This window comes from Mchenga conophoros, linkage group LG7, assembly GCF_057382185.1.
Source record: "Mchenga conophoros isolate Kocher_MC1m ecotype Shallow Benthic linkage group LG7, M_conophoros_male_GT1.1, whole genome shotgun sequence".
Lineage (NCBI taxonomy): Eukaryota > Metazoa > Chordata > Actinopteri > Cichliformes > Cichlidae > Mchenga > Mchenga conophoros.
The window spans coordinates 17818580-17837176 of record NC_140532.1 but is presented as its reverse complement, the minus strand read 5'-3'; the positions used below and the strand labels follow the sequence as shown (position 1 = coordinate 17837176).

Genomic DNA, 18597 nt, shown 5'->3' with positions numbered 1-18597 from the left:
TATAGATGTCAATGGCAGTCAACGTAAGTTTTTCAATTGACGTCTATAGACGTCAATGGCAGTGAATGAGTTAATTAATTAATTTAATTATTTTCAAATTATATAATCACTTCAAATTAGGGCTGTTCGATATAATGATATATATCGGATGACGATATAAAAACATGTATAGTTTCATTTTATGCTATCGTTTGTTTCGTGGTGTCCCAAAATAAACTGTTTACGGCAATATTTTTTCATCGTTTTGATGGTCACTGTAGTGCCTATATTAATTTCTTAAAGTTTTCTCTTTCTCTTATATTTTATATAACCACACTACAGACGGGCAAGCGCCTATTTTTATGCCTTGTGGTTAGCAACAATGAAGGTAACAGCATCGCGTGTCCGCTTGTTTATGTTCCACATAAACTTTTCACAATAAAGCTCAAGATCCTGTTGAGACTTTTCAAAATAAACTGAATCACGTGAAAGAGCAGATTATTTACGGATGAGAATTCAAAAAGAGCCGCCAGGTGCTAAAAAAATAAACCTTAGACTCAAACGTTAGAAAAGGCTTTTCCCCGCAGCACGCCGTTTAATAAATACTCACAAAGAAAACGGCGGCCGTTACAACTTATGTCTAAAAATGTATCGTTTCATGCATAGGTTAAAACACTCGACTCCAGGTACATGACGCACAGCTGGAAACACTTCCCGCAAGACGAGCTGCCCGAGATTCACAGAATTTACAGAAAATGTTACATTTTTGTGATTTATATTGTTATCGGGACGATAGAATTCTTATATCGGGATATGAGATTTTGGTCATATCGCACAGCCCTACTCCAAATCCTAGTGACTTGATGACTAGCCAAAAGAAACGAAGCAAAAAGACCACAAGATGGCAATGACAGCTTCAGAAAAAAACAAAAGGGGTTCCCCAGATGTGACAACTTTCATCTAAACCTGACATTTATATGACAGTCATTTCTTTAAAAAAATAGAAAAAGAGGTCAAGTGTCTTACAAAGTCAAAATAACACAAAAGTATGCTGGTGCACACTATTTATGTATCAGGTGCAGCTTGCTAGCCATTTCTCAGGAAGTTTGGCTCTTGGGAAAACTCTTCAACATTTATTGAATACATACCCATTACACACATGGCTAGTGGCACTGCAGAAGCAGGAGCAAGTCATCTGTGTCCCCCCCCTTAGATTGCCTCTAGTCCACAGGTTTCACATCTGATGCTACTACACAAAATAGAATATCCACCCACCCAATTGCAGGACCACCATACTGGGAATTGCCTTTTGCCACAGAAAGCATAAACTCCAGATCTGCTTCATTTCACATCTGTCTGTCCCATCCTGTCAACCATGTGACCCTGCTCAACATGACATCGCTAAACTCTGAGATTCCATTACAGTGCAGTTGGCCTCCTGCACGCGGTCCCACTCTAAAATTCATGAACACTGCTTTCTGTTTTTTTTTATATCTAGAATATTCACTAACCATGTGTTTTTGTTTCCTGGAGAAACGTGTGTGTGTGTGTGTGTGTGCGCGCACCCAAGCTGTGGGTGCCTCATTCTCATTCATATGCATCAGCAAGTTATCAGGGACTGTTGTGCCTCATTGAGCTGAGAAGCTGCTTTCCATTTATTTCTCAAATGCAGTGGAGAGTGATTCTTCTCCTGACTAATAAAACTTATAAAACTGGCTATACTATACTGCTTTCAAAACTTCTACTAACAAAAAAAAGCGAGGCTCATTGGGCAATTACGAAACACGATAATGAAATATGGAGAGTGTGCCGTGCAGTGCGAAAGGTGAAACTCATTACCCAGCCACATTTGGAGCAGCTGGCTGCTACAGTAGATAGTGGTGGCTCACTGGGGAAGTTTTGAGACCTATTGTAGGTGGATTTTTGGTTTGATCGCAATGCCATTACAAAAACAGCTTTTGTTGAAAGCCAATGCAGGCTGTTCCCGCAAAACATCTTTAACTCTACACTGCATTCCTCATCTCATCAACATCTGCCATCCTGCTAATTAGGCCCAAAAAGCCACACATCACTGGGTTTTAGTGGTGCACAGACAATGTGTGACACTCACGAGGGGAGCTCATGGACACAATGGGAATTTCAAAACCCTGCTAGATCACAGAGCGAATCGGAGTTTGTTACTGTCGGCAAGATAGCCTGAGCACCCACACGGTGGAAAATATATGCTGTAAGAATCTGCCTGACTATAGCTTTTGAGTATAGCTGCATGAGTATGGGTCTACATGCTAAATGCATAAAGCAGTCTACTGTTCGGTCTACAGGTTTTGCCTTTGATGACAAAAGTGCCGTCACTGGGAGGTTAACTGGAGTGGAATCCCACAGAGATCAGCTGGAGCAAAGGTTAAAAGAAATGCAATCAAAGAAGATGAGCAATCAGAGGACTCAAACAGAGCAGTCAAAGACAGAAAGATGGACAAGCGTTAATCGGTTGGAGTATAAAAATAAATGTGAGACTGGAAAGTTAGAAAAAGAACAAGGCCACAAGAAGATTGCTGTGTCTTATCCCTGACCCAAGAAAGCTGATTCAATAAACAAAGAATCTCAGCTCTGTGAGATAGCTTTGCAGGCCAGCCGACAAAGGTGAAGATATTTTCATGCAGAACACCTGCAGCCGTGAGAATAGAAGAAAGGGGAAACGGAGGGAGTGCGAACGAGAGAGCGAGCTAGTCATAAATCTCCCACAGCTAGCAGGGTCAGGCAGATCGAGAGAGTGTCAAAATTGTTTCTAGACGTGAAGGAAAGGGGAGAAAGGTGGCTAACCAACCCCTGCGACTGTCTCCTGCTCTTCAAATCAACCTGCCACGAGGCTGGTCAGTCACGCTGTGACACCAGCAAGCCATTTCTACCTCATTTGCATACACACACTCACATACTCTGCATAATAATAGTAGAGTGGCATAGCAAGCGTGTGTGTGTGTGTGCGTACAATTCTAGGTGTGTGTGCATTTCTGCACAACAGAAACACAACCAGAAGACAAAAACAACAACACGAGCTGTGAGAATGATGGGGAAAAAGACATGTAGCAAGGGTGAAAGCTAGACAGACAACATGTAAGAAAGACGATTAGATTGCTGGTGGCGAGAGCGGTGAGTACAGCTTTTTGCTGTCACAACATACTTTTCCTGACTGTAAAAACATTGTTTGGCATTCTCGCAGGGAAAGCTCTGCTACTATAGGAGACTTGCCTCACTGTCCATCATCTTCTACTTTTGGTACCCATCCTGCTGTACACCGTGCTTATTTGTTCACAGAGGACATGTTTGAACGTGTGCATGGAAGTGTGTTTGCAATGCAGTGAAAAGAGGTGGTTTCAGGGTTTCTCACTGGTGAAGGAACTATACACTTCCCTTCTATTCCTTCTTTTTTCACCTCCCGTGTCAAGGATGCTTCACCCGCTCCTGCTCCTTTCCTCGATTTCCTTTTCACCCTGCATCATTAACAGCTTACTCTATATTCCCATCTCAGTCTTTATCCTCCTTACTCTACATCCTTTCTGCCTTGCCTCAGAAAGCAGCTGCTGATGTTGCAGCTCACACCTGACCCAGCTCACTATATCAGTGGGTGGACAGATATGCCAGAGAGATCCTGTCAATGGCAACTGTGCCCTGGAGACTGCCCCACTTGGCGGATACTGAGCCCCTTCTGCTAGACTACTAGAAAGGGGAGTCAACACTATTTCTTAACAAGTGGTGCAGAGAGAGAGGGACGCAAAAAGCCAAGATAAGCACCAAGGCAGCACTATTTTTACGATCCTTCTGTGGCGAGGCAGGCGCTGCAGTGGCTTCCTACTCATCCTTCGGGGTCCCTTGACAGTTCTGTTTGCTAATATTAAACAGGCAACTTCCTCTGCTGCTGATCTTGAAGCTTGCAGCCCACCTTTAGCGTAGCACCCTTTTCTGACCATTAAAGCAGCTCAGAATCTCGCTGACAATGTTCAACCTCTTAGTTTGGCAGCATCTCGGGGCGCATATAAGCCCAAATCTACAGGCAGTGGTTAACCAATGCTGGTTTACCTCCCCCGCTTCTTCTCACCCCATTGCTTCACAAGGGTAAAGAGAGACATTTCACGTCTAATTAATGCACGGGATGGTTGTATAAAATGGCTAATGAGGCTGTGATCACAGCGGCGTGAAGGCAGGCACTACTGCTGGTCAGGGGGATGAGCATGACTCCACTTCCAGGAGACACATTGCTTCATAGTTATTAGCCTGTCATAGGAAGAGGGCTAATGGGGAGAATGGAGGTGCTTGTTTATGTGTTTGGCTCCACCTCAGTCAGTGAGATGTGTGTCCTCCGCCTCTTTGCCTGTTTCCTGACAAAACGCTCAAGTAGTTGCTTAAAAAAAAAAACTTCATGCTGTTTCATCAGCTGTGTCAGCCTTGAAAAAAGAAAAGAGCACATTAAGGGAACTGATATAAATGTGCAGTCAGATGAGCAACATTTGCTCGAATGTAGGCGCTGTTACCTGTGAGAGCAAGACTATCACACTCAAGTGAGCCAAAAGAAATATAAAGAGAACGACTGCTGGTACAGCACTGAAGTGTCTAATGAAAACTTTTCATAAAATACCACAAAAAAAACCCCTTTGGCAATTCTCGCTGAACATTATGAAAGAAAGAAATTGGAACAAACACGTCATGTAGTAGAAACCAGGTGCTACTATTCTATTAAAAAACTTGCTCCCTCAGCACAGCTCTTCGAGCAGGATGAATGGACTGCACACTAGCTACTCTCTGAGAGACTGCCCATTACTCAAATCACATCTGCTAGTGAGTAAGAAGCCCCTCTCTCCATTATGCTGCCTCACTTTCATAGTGCAAATATATTCATTTCAATCTTCTACGTGAAATGCCCTGAACGAGGCTCCGGACTTGAACTGCTCTCTTCAAAACACGCACAGTGAATCATCCACACACACACACACACACACACACACACACACACACACACAGACAATATTCGATACCAAAGTCGGTCATGCCTCACCTGTGCGATCTCATACAGAAGCTTGTAGTGTTCCTCTCGCTTCTGTAAAGTGCACAGATTGCAGCCCATTATAGCTGTCGTGGAAACGCCAGGCGTCCAATTCTCCCCAAGTAGTGGTGGTACGGACACAGGGGGGTCACCCTCCACACCGGAGCGCTGGTTCTCATCAGTCACTCCTTAGCGAGCATCTCTTTTCAGGCATCCCATTCACACATTCAGGCAGTCACAAGCAACCCCAGCTTAGAGGAACAGAAAGCTCCAGCTGAGCCTGACAGAAGAAGGTTCAGATGTGAACAGCGGCAGTGAAGTAGCGGCGGCCGTTTCAGCATCAGCCGGAGTGTCTCCTCTATCCCGCTCCCTCTATTTCAGACTCATACACTCACACGCGCACACACAGGCGTGCGCACAGGCTCATACACCAGGGTTGTGACTCGCGCTCACTGAGACACTCCCCCCTTTTTCTTCCTCTGTTTCGGCGCACATGAGCACACTGATACCAGCTCATGAATAATGAGGAGAAGACGCTGTGATATTCATGAGAACAGCGGCAGGAAGGGAGGGGACTGACAAAGAGGGAGGAGTGTGCTGGAGCGGGAGCGCTGGTTCATTAAAACTGAGGCACAGTTACACAATGCGCTCCTTTGTGCGAACAGCTCCTGTGAGAAGCTTGGGCAGGGCTGACTGCACAGAGACGGGCAAGCGGAGGGTGTCTGAGGCTTATGTGCGACCTACCTGCATGTAAGGCTTTTCACTGGGTTTATCTGCTTCGCGAGAGGAGGATGTGTTGCACTTCTGTCGGAAATAAGGAATTACACTGGCTGAGGAGAAGTAAAGCAGTAAATGCTGTTTCAACACATGGTTTAGTTCATTTACTAATAAAAAAATCATTTAGTGCTTGTCTGTTTAATACATATCACTAAATTATTTTGGTTTTGGACCTTTGGTAACACGTTTTAAGAGTTTTGAAAACCCCTTAATTTTTACGATAATGTTTCGTTTTCTCTGATTTTGCTGCTTTTCTCTGCGCCTTATGTGTTACTCAAACCAAGAAGCCTTCTGTTTTTTTCCATATTTGTATTATACATTTATAGATTATATTTCTCCAACTGTTTCTAGAAAATTGATAATAGTAGGTGCATAATGAAGAGGGCCAATCAGTTTAATGAACACAATATGACATATTTGTGAGGAGTATGCACATTTCCAACTTTGTCAAAGTTAAAAAAAAAATCACATATTTATAACTCCGGCACCACTGCTGTTGCTGATAATGGGTGTCCCCACAGCAAAACTGGCAGCAAGTAAAGCCACAGACCTCAGAGACGATTAGGGCTGCCACGATTAGTCGACTAGTCACGATTACGTCGACTATCAAAATCATCGACGACTGACTTAATAGTCGACGTGTCGTTTGAAGCTTTGTAAGATCACAAAAGACGCAGGAATGAGTAGTAGGATTTAAGAGTGTAATAACGGACTGAAACAGAAGATGGCAGCACTGCATGTACAAGGATGCCAGCTGCCGTTAAACCCCGAAGAAGAAGAAACTGTCCCAGAATTCATAGCGCGGCCCAGCTCAGTTTCCAACAATGGCGGCAGCTAGTTAGTTTTAATATTACTCTTATTATTCTTTCTGGGTCTCAAAATAAACGTTTAACATATTTTCAGGCGAGAATGTAGCTGTGTAAACCTCAAATATCGGCTCAGTTTATCAAGACACCACATATTTTCAAAAGCGCTCCGACGTTTTCGGAGACGTCTGTTACCCACTAGCTCGATAGCTAGCCGGGGGCAAGGCTAACTAGAGCCGTGAGAAAACCGGACTCCGGCAAATCGTTTTCAAACCCACCGCCGTCTTTCGCTAGTCAGGTTAAACATGATATATAAGTCACTTAGATAACTTAAAAATGTTATTGTTTGGCCTTTTGTAGTATTTTATTTGTTCCTGAGTAAATCTGTTTGGCTGAGATTAAAGTTATAGTTTTTACACAGCTGAATAAACGTCAAGCAGACAGCTGATCATCAGAAGTGTGAGATGCTCCAGAATATATTCCAGTGTCCTGTTATATTTTAGATAGCAAGGAGTTTATTAAACTTCACCGAAACAATCTGCAAATTTCATTAAAATTGAATAAACTATCATCTTGTCTTTATTTTTAGTTAGCACCTTAAACACTTAAAGCTGTAAGCTAATGATAGTTATATAAGAGCAGATGCTGCTGGTGCAATAAGCTGTACGCTGTATGTCCAATGGATGATGATCTGCAGCCCTAGAGATGATATATCAATCACCGGCTTCCCTCAAATTGTGATAATTGCAAGACAATAAACCTTGGCTATTGTCTCACTAGCAGGAAGCTACACAAGAAATGAGCAATAACTGTTAACAAATTGGCCTCCGAGCCAACATTTCTGCAGAATAGAATGAAGAGTAGATGAGTGCTCATCAGCTGGCTACTGGGCATCTAACCCCCCAGGGAGGCCATAATCCGATTTTCTGGGCTTTAATTTTGCTTCACTGCCTGGAGGCAAGCCAAACAGAAATCACCATTGTGATTAATACCTTCCACCGTCTTTTCCTCTACCATCGTCTCCACCGCCGAACCGACCTCCCCGCCCGTCTCTCGTCGCCCTGAAGAAGCCACGAGGAGCGGGTTTTCTGCAGTTGCCAGGCAATATCAAATCCATGAAGTGCTGTTCACTAAAGTGTCAATTTGACATCAAAGAGACTTGTTGCGAGGATGGGGAGCGGGGGATATAATACTACATTTGATGAACAGAAGACTATGGTGAAAGTGCGCGTCAGAAAATCAGTCTCCTAAAATTGTATACCACGAAGCAAAGTTATGAAGTGCTGCTGAGCAAGAGGAACTGTCTTTTCATTTTCCTGTGGTCAGATGGAAAATGTAAACCCATTAAGGATCCTGTGCAATATATCCACACTGCATAGGAATATAAATATTCCATAGACAATCTGCTGACAGTATCCAATATTGGTACATGTGAAGGAGTGTTTTCAGGGTTCGGCTGTGGATGACCATCACTCTGTGATGGTGCACTCAGTGACCCCTTTAGGTTAAGATGCTCATCAGTCACCCAAATGGTCTTTCTCATCATCTGTGAAATGAGACTGATACAGTAGCCTTTGCCTGCGGTCAAGCAGCACCTCTCGATGAGACGTGCAGATTGAGGGATGCTCTTTGAAGAGTGCATTAAGACTGATAAAAGCTCTTCCGAGCTACTTTATGGCCACGGCTTTTACAGTTTGATGGGGTGAATTTACCTGAGACTGCGCTTCCAACGCAACCCGAGGGCAGGATTTACACATTAAAGTTACATTTACTCAAACCATTTACTTGCTAACAGGGTGACGCTCAGTGGGTTTCAGTGTGTGTCCCTGAAAGCCTGTAGACGTTATGATTTATGTTAACAATATAAGAAACTTAATGAAATGTATTGTTTAACATTTATATGGGGAATAAAACATGCTACCGCATATAAAGTCTCCATTTCAAATTGATGAACGCCGATTCTGTGCCCTCTCTGTGTCACTTTGCCTTCGACTTCCCAACTGTCCTTTTCTTCTGTCCAGCTGTCGTTTATCATCAAGTCTGCCCTTTGCCTGCTCTCGTAGAAACAGGCTCTCAGTAGTGTTCATTCTCCTAGTTAATGGACCTCACATCACAGGGAGCGGAAAACCAATTTGCCCTGACTTTGATGGGTGCATTTTGAGATTTCTTTAACAGCATTTCAAACAAACTTGTTACTCGAGCTCACCTTAAACCTGAAGTTATAACCTTCAGCCAAGTGTGTAATGCAGGTCTATGGTGTATCTGTAAACCCCTTGTGTCCCCAGACATGTCTGTTCTAATGCTCACATGGGCTTCCTGTGTGTCTATCCTGTTCTGCATAAGTGCACACATACAAGCCCACAAACACTAAAATGAGCAACAAAAACAAAGTGATGTGGATGCTCCTGGCGCGGAATGTGAAATCATAATCAGTACCCGCAAACTGTATTTGTATTGATTTTTTGTCTGGGGATAAGTACCAACCATCACACAGAGCACAAAAGTTGGATCAATTCAATATTCCACTTCATGTGGTTCAACAAGCTGACATGTGCTGCATCTAAATGACTTTCAAAAAGGCTACCACATCGAGTTTTCTTTTTCTTTCCATTCTACCTTGCAACACAGCTTTTGTTGCCACTCACTTCTATTTTGTGTAAAGCAGCTGGCCTCACCAGACACATCACGATATATTATCACACTATACGATATTATTGTGATTTTTCACAATATGCTGAGTATTGGAGTAACATATATCGTGATTTAGCACCTTATTTTTAAATTCATTTTAAACCACATCTCTTTTATCCAAAAAGATAAAATTCTCTCAAATCACTTATTTTTGCTGCAAAATGAGATTTTCAAGCATAGGAACCCTGTTACTAATATCTGTCACTATAAGACAATGTCAGTCTACTATCAGTCTGTGATTGGGGTCAAGTTAGCAATTACAGGCAGCTTATTTCAAATAACACAGCAATTAACTGTAATAAATCATTGAAAATTACATTACACAAATCATTGAGCACATCTGTATACACAGAAATTCACATTTAATAGAAATGTATCATCCATCCATTCTCTTCCTCTTATTCTATTCAGGGTTGTAGGGGGCGCGGGAGCCTATCCCAGCTACCATAGGCCGAGGGCACAGTAAACTGTGTAAGGTAAAAACTCACACCTATGGGCAATTTAGAATCACCAATTAATTTAACCCCACTAGATGCATGACTTTGGACTGTGGGAGGAAGCAGAGGTAGCCAGAGAGAACCAGTGCAGACACTGAGTGAACATACAAACATATAAAGACAGAAAGGCCCAGGCTAGACGGTTGATTCAAACCCAGGACCTTCTTTCTGTGAGTCACTCTGAATCAGACTACAACTGTTCGCAGACAGGTTGCCTCCTTTCAGGCAACCTGTGCAATCGCCTTGCAATCATAAGTGGTTGTGAACGCACATCATGCTCAAGTTCTGGGCAACCATTTAGTCACCATGCATTGCAATCAGTTGCATAATGTGAAAAACTGATAACTTACTCTAACCTTGACAGGAAACATGAAAGCATCCTAAATGAGTCAGAGCTTTAATGAGGAGGAGTTATTGCTGTGATTACTTGTCTGTGGCAATGTCTGTGAGGAATATCAAATGTCCCCATAGCGTTTAATACATAAACAGGTTTATTAGGCCAGCGCTGACACACCATCTGGGTGGAAATCTCTTTGGTGTGAGCAGTGAAGATTGAAATCCTGTTCACGTGAATGGAGAGCCGCGGGGACCTGAGAGTGGTTTGTGATTTGATGTGTGTCTCAGATCTGATCGCCCACCGCCACTGCAAAACAGCCGCTTCTCCTGGGTATTCATGCGACCTGATTTGGGAGTAATTAAATGAGAGTCTTTTATGAATGAATCATCGTCGTAGCCTGCTTTTCACATGACAGCTCTGAAAGGAATTGGTCCAGTGTGCACATACAAAAGGATAGGTGAGTGCTTCAAAACAGGCGTAGCCACATGTGAAGCCAACCAAAACATTTCTCAATGACAATAAATTATTAAAAAGGCTTGAATCTTTAATTCATGTGGGAACATGACCGTGGCTAAAAATAGCACATCATAGACTCTTTTAAATGATAACATATGTAATGTTGCTTTGTAAGCAATCGGCGTATCGAAAAACTAATTTATTGGCTGAGAAGCAATTTAACCTCATATTACAGCCCACATAAAGCCTCTGTTATGATCAAACAATAAAATTATCTGTTATTAATTTGGAATAATAGCTACTGAACTGTGTCATTCCTATCTAGGGCATTGCACAAAATCTTCTCACCTTTTTTGGTCAACTTACAGCAGAGGTGTCAAACACAGGGCCAGGTAAATCGGGCTGGTAAATTGGGTAGCTCCTTAAAAATTTGAAGGAGGGAATAAACTTTAACTTTTAACTGTAATTTTATAGATTTTATAGATTTTACAACTTATCTCCTCCATGGTTATTCATTAGTAAGTAAGTCAACTAAGTAAGTAATTAAGTAGGACTCAATGACTGATAAGTTCCTGTTTCGTCCCTGTCTACTATAAAAATGTGTTTTTTACAACAGTAGTAAATAATTAACAAAAACCTACAAGCTACCACAACTTTTTCTGAAATTTTTAACATTTATTGATTGTAATTTATGCCCAAAGAGGAATGGCAACAGAGCTATTTCATTTACTCCAGCAGCATTGGTTCATCATGGAGAAAATCCGAGATGTACTATCGAAATTGCACTTTTCTTAGAAAACATCTCATATATTAAATGCAAATAACATTTTTTTTAAAGGTCTGTCACATAATTTCATATAACTCTTCACCAACACATCTTACCACCTCTCAAAATGTAAATTAAAAACTCTAGCACACCACACACAGAGCCATCCTGCACAAAATCTGGTTAAACCCGATGCCTCCCGTGTGCCTGAAGATCAAACAAAGTGCAAATCAAACACTAAGCTTCAGCTTTTCTCTACCTGACTTCTGAAACTTCTGAGGGAGTGGCATGTGCCAAGCACTGGTTGGGTTCTGGGATCAGAAGTAAATGAAAGTATGACTGGTGCGTGTGTGATGTCTGCCTACGCCTACAGTGGTAAAACCTGTCAACGCTGTGATATATGAGAAAAATTCTTCATTTTTTCCTTTTACATTTTTGGATCGGATTCACAAATTTGTCCCATCAATCTAATATTAAAATATGATGGACATGAATTTAAAAGAAATTATCACTGAACATGTCACAGAATAAACAAAAATCCCAAAACAGAGGTTGCTACATTTCCCATAACCCGTTTTCATTCAACCCTACTTTTCTGATAAATAAATATCTACCTAAATCATCTATTGTAACACGTTTCCTGTCTATATATATGTGTATACATAGCCTCAAGCTGAAACTAAAGAAATGTCAGCAACCTCAATATCGAGACTCCAGAGTCACATTTATGAGCATAATCTGTAAATGTTCAATTACAATGTCATTATAATTTCTAGGAGAGCGAGAGGGAGTGAGAGATAGAATTGCACATAGCTTCATTAAAACTGTTATCATATCACCAATCCCCCTTTCAGACTAACAGTTTCATCACCCTTTAGCTGCGCACCAAGCTGTCTAAGTAATCCAATTTTTTCATCATGTCAGAAACACATCATGTGTGACCCAGGTGTGGCTCATAGTACGAGCAGTGAATGCTACATCGGTTTAACACTTGTCAGAGTAGTGACCTTTTCAGCGAGGAAACATTCAGTTTAACACATTCGGCTGCGGGAGAAGAGGGGCGTGAGGGGGCGCGGTGACTGAAAGAATAGATCTTTCCACTGCTATCTCTGCTGGATGCTCCAGTCTGTTTTCATATTCATTTAACCCCAGGCTGTAAAGTGTGTTGGCCAACCCCAACTGCTGCCATGAAAATACTCACAACCGCATGACACCGTGACCCCGACACCACCCGTGTAGCAGCACACCCTCAGGACATCCTGCATTACTGCTGCACCAGCCTCCCTGCAGTTCCGGGGGAATGAGAGTGAAAATGTTTGTTCCCATATGTTTAACTTTGATGGTTGTTAACGCTCCCCAGCCACCCGTTGATAAATAGTAATAATTCCAAATGCATTAAGCACTCAAGCATAAACATAGCATAACTCTGAAGTATGTGTCTGTTGATCCAGCAAAGACTGAGCAGAGGTCCAAAGGTCTGCCTGCTTTTGTTTCCTAAGACTATAATGATATTTGTGGTTGGATACAATCCCCGTGAGCAGTGGGCTCACACTCTTTTTATTATATCATATTCCAATATCATACAGTAACAAAGCTATAGAGATTCCCTGCTATACTGTATAACCCTCCACATTGCAGGCATAAAAAGTATTACAATCACCCTTAATTGCAAGATAAAGCTGAATTGTAAATTTATTTATTTTTAAATAAACACAGACCAAGAGGGAAAATACTATATATAATCAGGCCTTGCTAGTTTTCATCTTCTTAGTATTAAAAATTGACTCTGACATTCCATCACACCAAATGAAGGTCATCTGCAGGATCGTCATCTATTGTCTGTTTTACTTTTTTCTAAAAGAACACTTAAGAACCAATGGAAAGGGTAAGTACATTTGTGTGGTAGAGCCTGGCAATTCTCACTATAGACAAATAGCAAACATGTACAACAGGCATATCATTGATTTCGGACTGTGAGCACTGCTGGTGGAGTCCTGGTCAATACGCAGTCAATACACCTTTGATTGTGGATGAGAGTTTTGTGCTCCAGAAGAAAGAATGGCAATCTATACAGACAATCAGCTCAGGGGGTAAACGGGTTAGACTCATACCAACTTGTTCTGCTTGAGCTATTCAAGTCTTATGCTGATTCTAGCATAAGCACCTTTTATTGTGTCCCAGCCAGTGCCTTTTGAGGTAATGTCACCAACAGGTCATCTCATTTTATGGGCACAATAGCAGCGTCCTGATGTTCGGTTTCAATGTCACGTTGAGACAAAGTCACATGCAGCACGTCTAGCGGCAGTCGGCCCGCTCGCAATTGATGTTACACAAAGAAGGACCTGAAAACCTTAAGTTAAGGCTTTTAGCAACCTTGAAGCTGCAGTGCTTATCATTTTCTTATGCTAACAATAGATCTCGGCATATATGAGATGAAAGAGATGACAAACCAGGACAAAATTATCACTCGAATCTGCACCCGAATCGAATCCGGGTCAATTGACTTTTGGCTTATGTTAGAAAATCGCTCTGAATTTGCTGCCAATACCTTTTTCTTTGATAAAGTAACCATACACTTTCTGCCAGTTGCTAACAGCAGACAAACTTAGCAACAGGCAGTGTCATGTAACACTGTGATTACACCATGTATCATCTAGGGCAGCGGTCCCCAATCCCCGGGCGTTTGGTACCGGGCCACGAGAGTTGAGTCTCGGGTGTGAAATTTAAGGTTTTCAGGGTTTTTATCGTTTTTTAATCGTCATTTTTTTAATCGTTTTTATCGTTAACTCAGTTTTCCTGGGTCTTTTCCGATGTGTTATGAATAAATCTTCTTCTTTTTTGGTACCGGTACTGGTTTTATTTTGTTGTATTTATCCATGACACCTTAAAGGTCAGTCTGTGAAAATATTGTCGGACATAAAGCGGTCCGTGGCGCAAAAAGGGTTGGAGACCGCTGATCTAGGATCTATCATTGCTGATAATAAAGGTAGGCAAAATAACAAAAAACTCATCTCTGTGTGTGTTGTGAGCTGTTAGTACTGACATTAAATCACAAAACTTGCATGCTGACAGAAAAGATTAAACGGGAATGAAACTGAATATTATCTCCTGCCATTTTGTTTTCAATTTGTAATTCTAAAGCAATATTACAGTGCCGCATGCATGAAAATCACCTGATGTATTTTTTGCGATTGATAAAACCCCCCAAAAAACATAAGGAGCCAAAGTAATAATAATAAGATTTAGAGAAGCTGGAGAAGCAGACTAAAGTTCATCTTCATGCTGTCAGACTTTGGCAGCATCACAGTAATTTGTCTTTGCTCTACATCAATGCAGCAGCAGGCCTGTACCAGGACCCCTCATGTACTCTATAATTTGTTTTGTGATCGGCTTGCTCATTGTGCTCTTCCAAGCGCTTAGGCTAGCCTGGTGGGTGCACAAATACCTTCTTTTCTTGTATGATTTTTTTTTATTTCTTGCCATGCCAGGTGAGAGAAAATCATCTGTGTGCGCCTGAGGATCAGCTTAAAACCTCCACCTAAACTGGAATGCTCCAGAATCAGAACGGCCACAGATCCACTGGTAATAGCAGACCTACAGATGGATAACATGCTTGTTTTTCAACACACAGATTAGTCAGGAATTATGATGATACCCAGGGGGCAGGAATCTTATTTTCTGTACTCCTGATAAGAAAACAAGAGCAGCCTGCAAACAAATGGAAAGCGAGGCAGAGGTGTATGATTTAGCATGCTGTGCTGCAAGATGGCGTGTTGGCACTCTGGTTTAGGGGATTGGATGAGACTGTGTCTGATGGGTCATGTTTTAGTAGTGGTTACTACAAACAAAGCTCCTGTAACATCAATTTTGCAATTCATAAAAATCACATATTTATAATTGCATGTGCTGTCATCTTAAAGCTCTTAAAATTCAATTCACAACTGTTTGCAATGCACATCTACTGCTGTGACAAAGGAAAGAGAAACTTGGACAGTAAAACAATTTGTTAAGGTCAATACTAACAAACATCTGAGCTTTCACATCACTTTAGAATCCATTATGTTCCCAAAAATAGCACATTTTGAAGCTTCTACAATACATAATGAGTTCTAACAAACCATTCACTATTTACACTCTTAGGGTATTCTTCGATACCCAACATCCACAATGACGGCGAAACAACTAGTAGCTCAGTGTTCCAACATTCGAAAGAAGTGCCTGCTCTCACAGCTAGAGATTGACGAGGTACAACATAAATGCTACGGCAAGGGGGAGCCAGGAGCCAGCAATTTTAAAACATCACCACCTTGTTCTTGAATTCGCATGCTTTAACTTTCTGACTTTCATCGGATCGATAAAAATAATTATGGAAGACCTTGTTGTCTTATTTACAAATAACAGACTCTATGTGGTTGCAAGCTGACTAAAGTTAATGAGGTTCATCTCTCTGATGATCTCTACTCGATGAGCAAGACAATTTGATCAAAAGTGAGTCCGTGAATTTTTAAAGAGAATTTAAAAAAAAATAATCACTTAAGCCTCTGATTGCTTCTTTCTCTGTTATAACTGGCAGAACAAAGAGCAATGTGTACGAATGTAAGAGCAGAAGGATTTGAACTTGATCAAAGAAAACCAAATCAGGTAAATGGTGGCGAGATTCACAATTTGCATTTAAAATCAAAACCTGAACCAATTACTTCTGAAGTATTTACAAAAATATATATTAAACTGTGCCAGACAAAACGTTTGGCACCCTAACCTGCTCTTGAACACAAATGCTATTAAAACACATACATAAATATACATATACACACACACACACACACACACCCCTTCAGGTTGCACTCTTGAGCTTAGTGCACAGGTACAAATACGTACAAAAGGGCTCCCCTCTCTGCCACTCTACATCCCAAAGGAGAACCATTGATTTTCTAGTTACAATCAACACCAAATTATTGAATGTCACTTGATGAAGTGCTGGGGTCCGCAGGCACTTTGCGACTCATTGCGTTGCTATAGCAACCCCGTCTGTTTGACAGGGCTTATGACAAAAAACTCCTTTGCGGAGATTCATCTTGAAAACTGTCCTTTCTACTGGAGCCAGTGCCCTTAATCCCCACACACAGACCAAGCACCAATCTCTGGGTCTTAAACTTGAAGCCAACAAAGAAGTTGTAAAATTGTATCTTCGCGAGTGGCCGCTTGAGGGTGACTCCAAAAGCGAGTCAGTCCTCATAGAATCCAATGTTAAAATACTTTCCAGCAGCAGCAGGGAAAAAAAGCATGTTTGTAGCTTTGTACAAAAATGGTTTTGGTTTCTGGCTATTATGCCCCATCAAAACAACAGCATGAGAGGTGATTCTTTTTTAAAACTCACCTATTTAAACCTCACTTGGGGCTTAAAGTGATGGCTGTAGCCACATAGACTGACACTGCCAACTGCGCTGGTTTTCGTCTGTGAGAGAAACAGGCCTCTCAGCAATGTCTGTGGTGTTGGCACCTTGTGGATCATTTTTAATGTAATTATCTGCTAACTAACATGGCTTGCTGTAGGGTTAAATATAGTAAGTATAAGAAGTCTGTGCTCCAGGTTTAGTACAATTGTTGAAATCGCTTCTCCAGAAAAAAACTAAACAATCAAAAAAAACAACAACGTGGCAGCAGCCAACACACTCGAAATGAGACTTCACAAAGCAGTGATGCGATGTGACGTCACGTCACGGTGGCTATGTCTGTCTTTTATAGCCTACGATACTTTACAGATACACACTAGCTCATCTTTCAGAGAGAATGTCAGTATTTGAACTCTGGGGGACAAAGCTGGACAATCCATGAATCATTAAAGAAACTTTATATTAAAATAGAATTTGAAAACATCAAAACATATTTGCAGCTGCAACTGCTGACACATCAAAACGTTTTACAGACTCCAAGGCATTGATCAGGATGGGCAAACCACGGTCAACAAGCAATAAAATCAAAGCGCTGAATCTACACCACTGACAAAAACTACTGCATTATCATATTAGGCTGTATTTCTCTGTAACAGCCATCTAATGAGATTATACATCTTGGATGTAGTGTTTTATTGATTTGTCTGTTATGCTTGATGGACCTCGGGACAACAAATATGCCGTATCAAAGGACCTAACACCCTCAAACAAATATGTCTTTTGTCTGCTGGCACACCCTTGAGAAATCATCCCTGTGTACCGTTGATCAGATATTAAAGTATCGAACCTACAAGGGTGACCCTTTTGCTGTAGGCACGCAGCAACAAACAGGGCAATATTCCTGACTCTGTATCCCTGAATAAATGCCTGTTGGGGGGAAGACAGTGGGAGGGTTAGTCATAAAAACTCAAACGTGCCCTCTCATCGCCTGGTTCGTCATTAAATGGAGTCCATCTCAAGGTTTTGGGTCAACACGGGTCAACATTTCTCCTGTTTGCTTTGGTGAAGAGAAGGTCGGGGTGTATTCTCCTGCCAAGAAACTGTTAATACACAGGAGATAAATTAGCAAGCCCTCTGGCAGCCTTCTGGGAATAGTTTCCGCTTCAAAGCACACGGCAGATTAAACCAAAGGGGAACAATATTCACAAATCAGCCGATGGTTATGAGAAAAGAGGCAACACTATCTGTCTGACCCTCACCCCCACACTCTAATAAGCTCACACCACACTCTTTGGTCCTCAAAAACTACAGTATAACCACCTAGATTTTGCTCACTGTGCTGTGAGGGACCGATCCATTCATCTGGGTCCCGACATCAGAAAAGAGGGATGGTATTGCCCTGTAAACGTGTATTGTTCTCACGTTTGTCTATTAAATTATTACAATACTTCCTTGTATAACCAGTGTATTCATTATTTCTGCTCTTTCTGTATTCATCATATTGCTTTCAAACATCTAAAATAAAAAAAAATGAGTGTTATCAAAAATATTGATTTTTCATTATATAGGCATTTACATGGATCCAAAATATTTTAAATGTTATCAATAGCCATTTATTAGAGTTTCATCTGTCAAACTGTTTTCACTGAATGCCATGTTAGGAGGCAGTGAGCCCAAAAAGTGAAAGACTGAAATTTCAAGTTAACTGTGAACCTCCTGAAACTTGTTTATCTTGCAAAGCCATTATTCAGATGAAAGCTTAAAAAACAGGTGAGTCTGTTGTGCAGTGCAGATTGCCTCTGCGACAGTAAAAAAGCTAAGGTGACACCCTAATTTTCTGTTTCAGAAGTAAAGATAACA

The 18597-nt window shown here is 41.4% G+C and overlaps 1 protein-coding gene across 2 annotated transcripts in view; it reads right to left on the bottom strand.

Annotated features, from left to right (window-relative positions):
• LOC146569962 (PDZ domain-containing RING finger protein 4) overlaps positions 1–18597 on the bottom strand; it is a 117921-nt gene that overhangs the window by 41909 nt on the left and 57415 nt on the right. The window contains exon 1 of one of the 2 annotated variants that reach the window (XM_085282692.1): positions 5027–5465. The exons of the other annotated variant lie outside the window; for it this stretch is intronic. Coding sequence (XP_085138818.1) covers positions 5027–5095 — 69 coding nt within the window. The 5' untranslated portion in view covers positions 5096–5465. Of the gene's footprint in view, positions 1–5026; positions 5466–18597 lie in introns of those variants that run through there. 2 annotated transcript variants of the gene reach the window in all.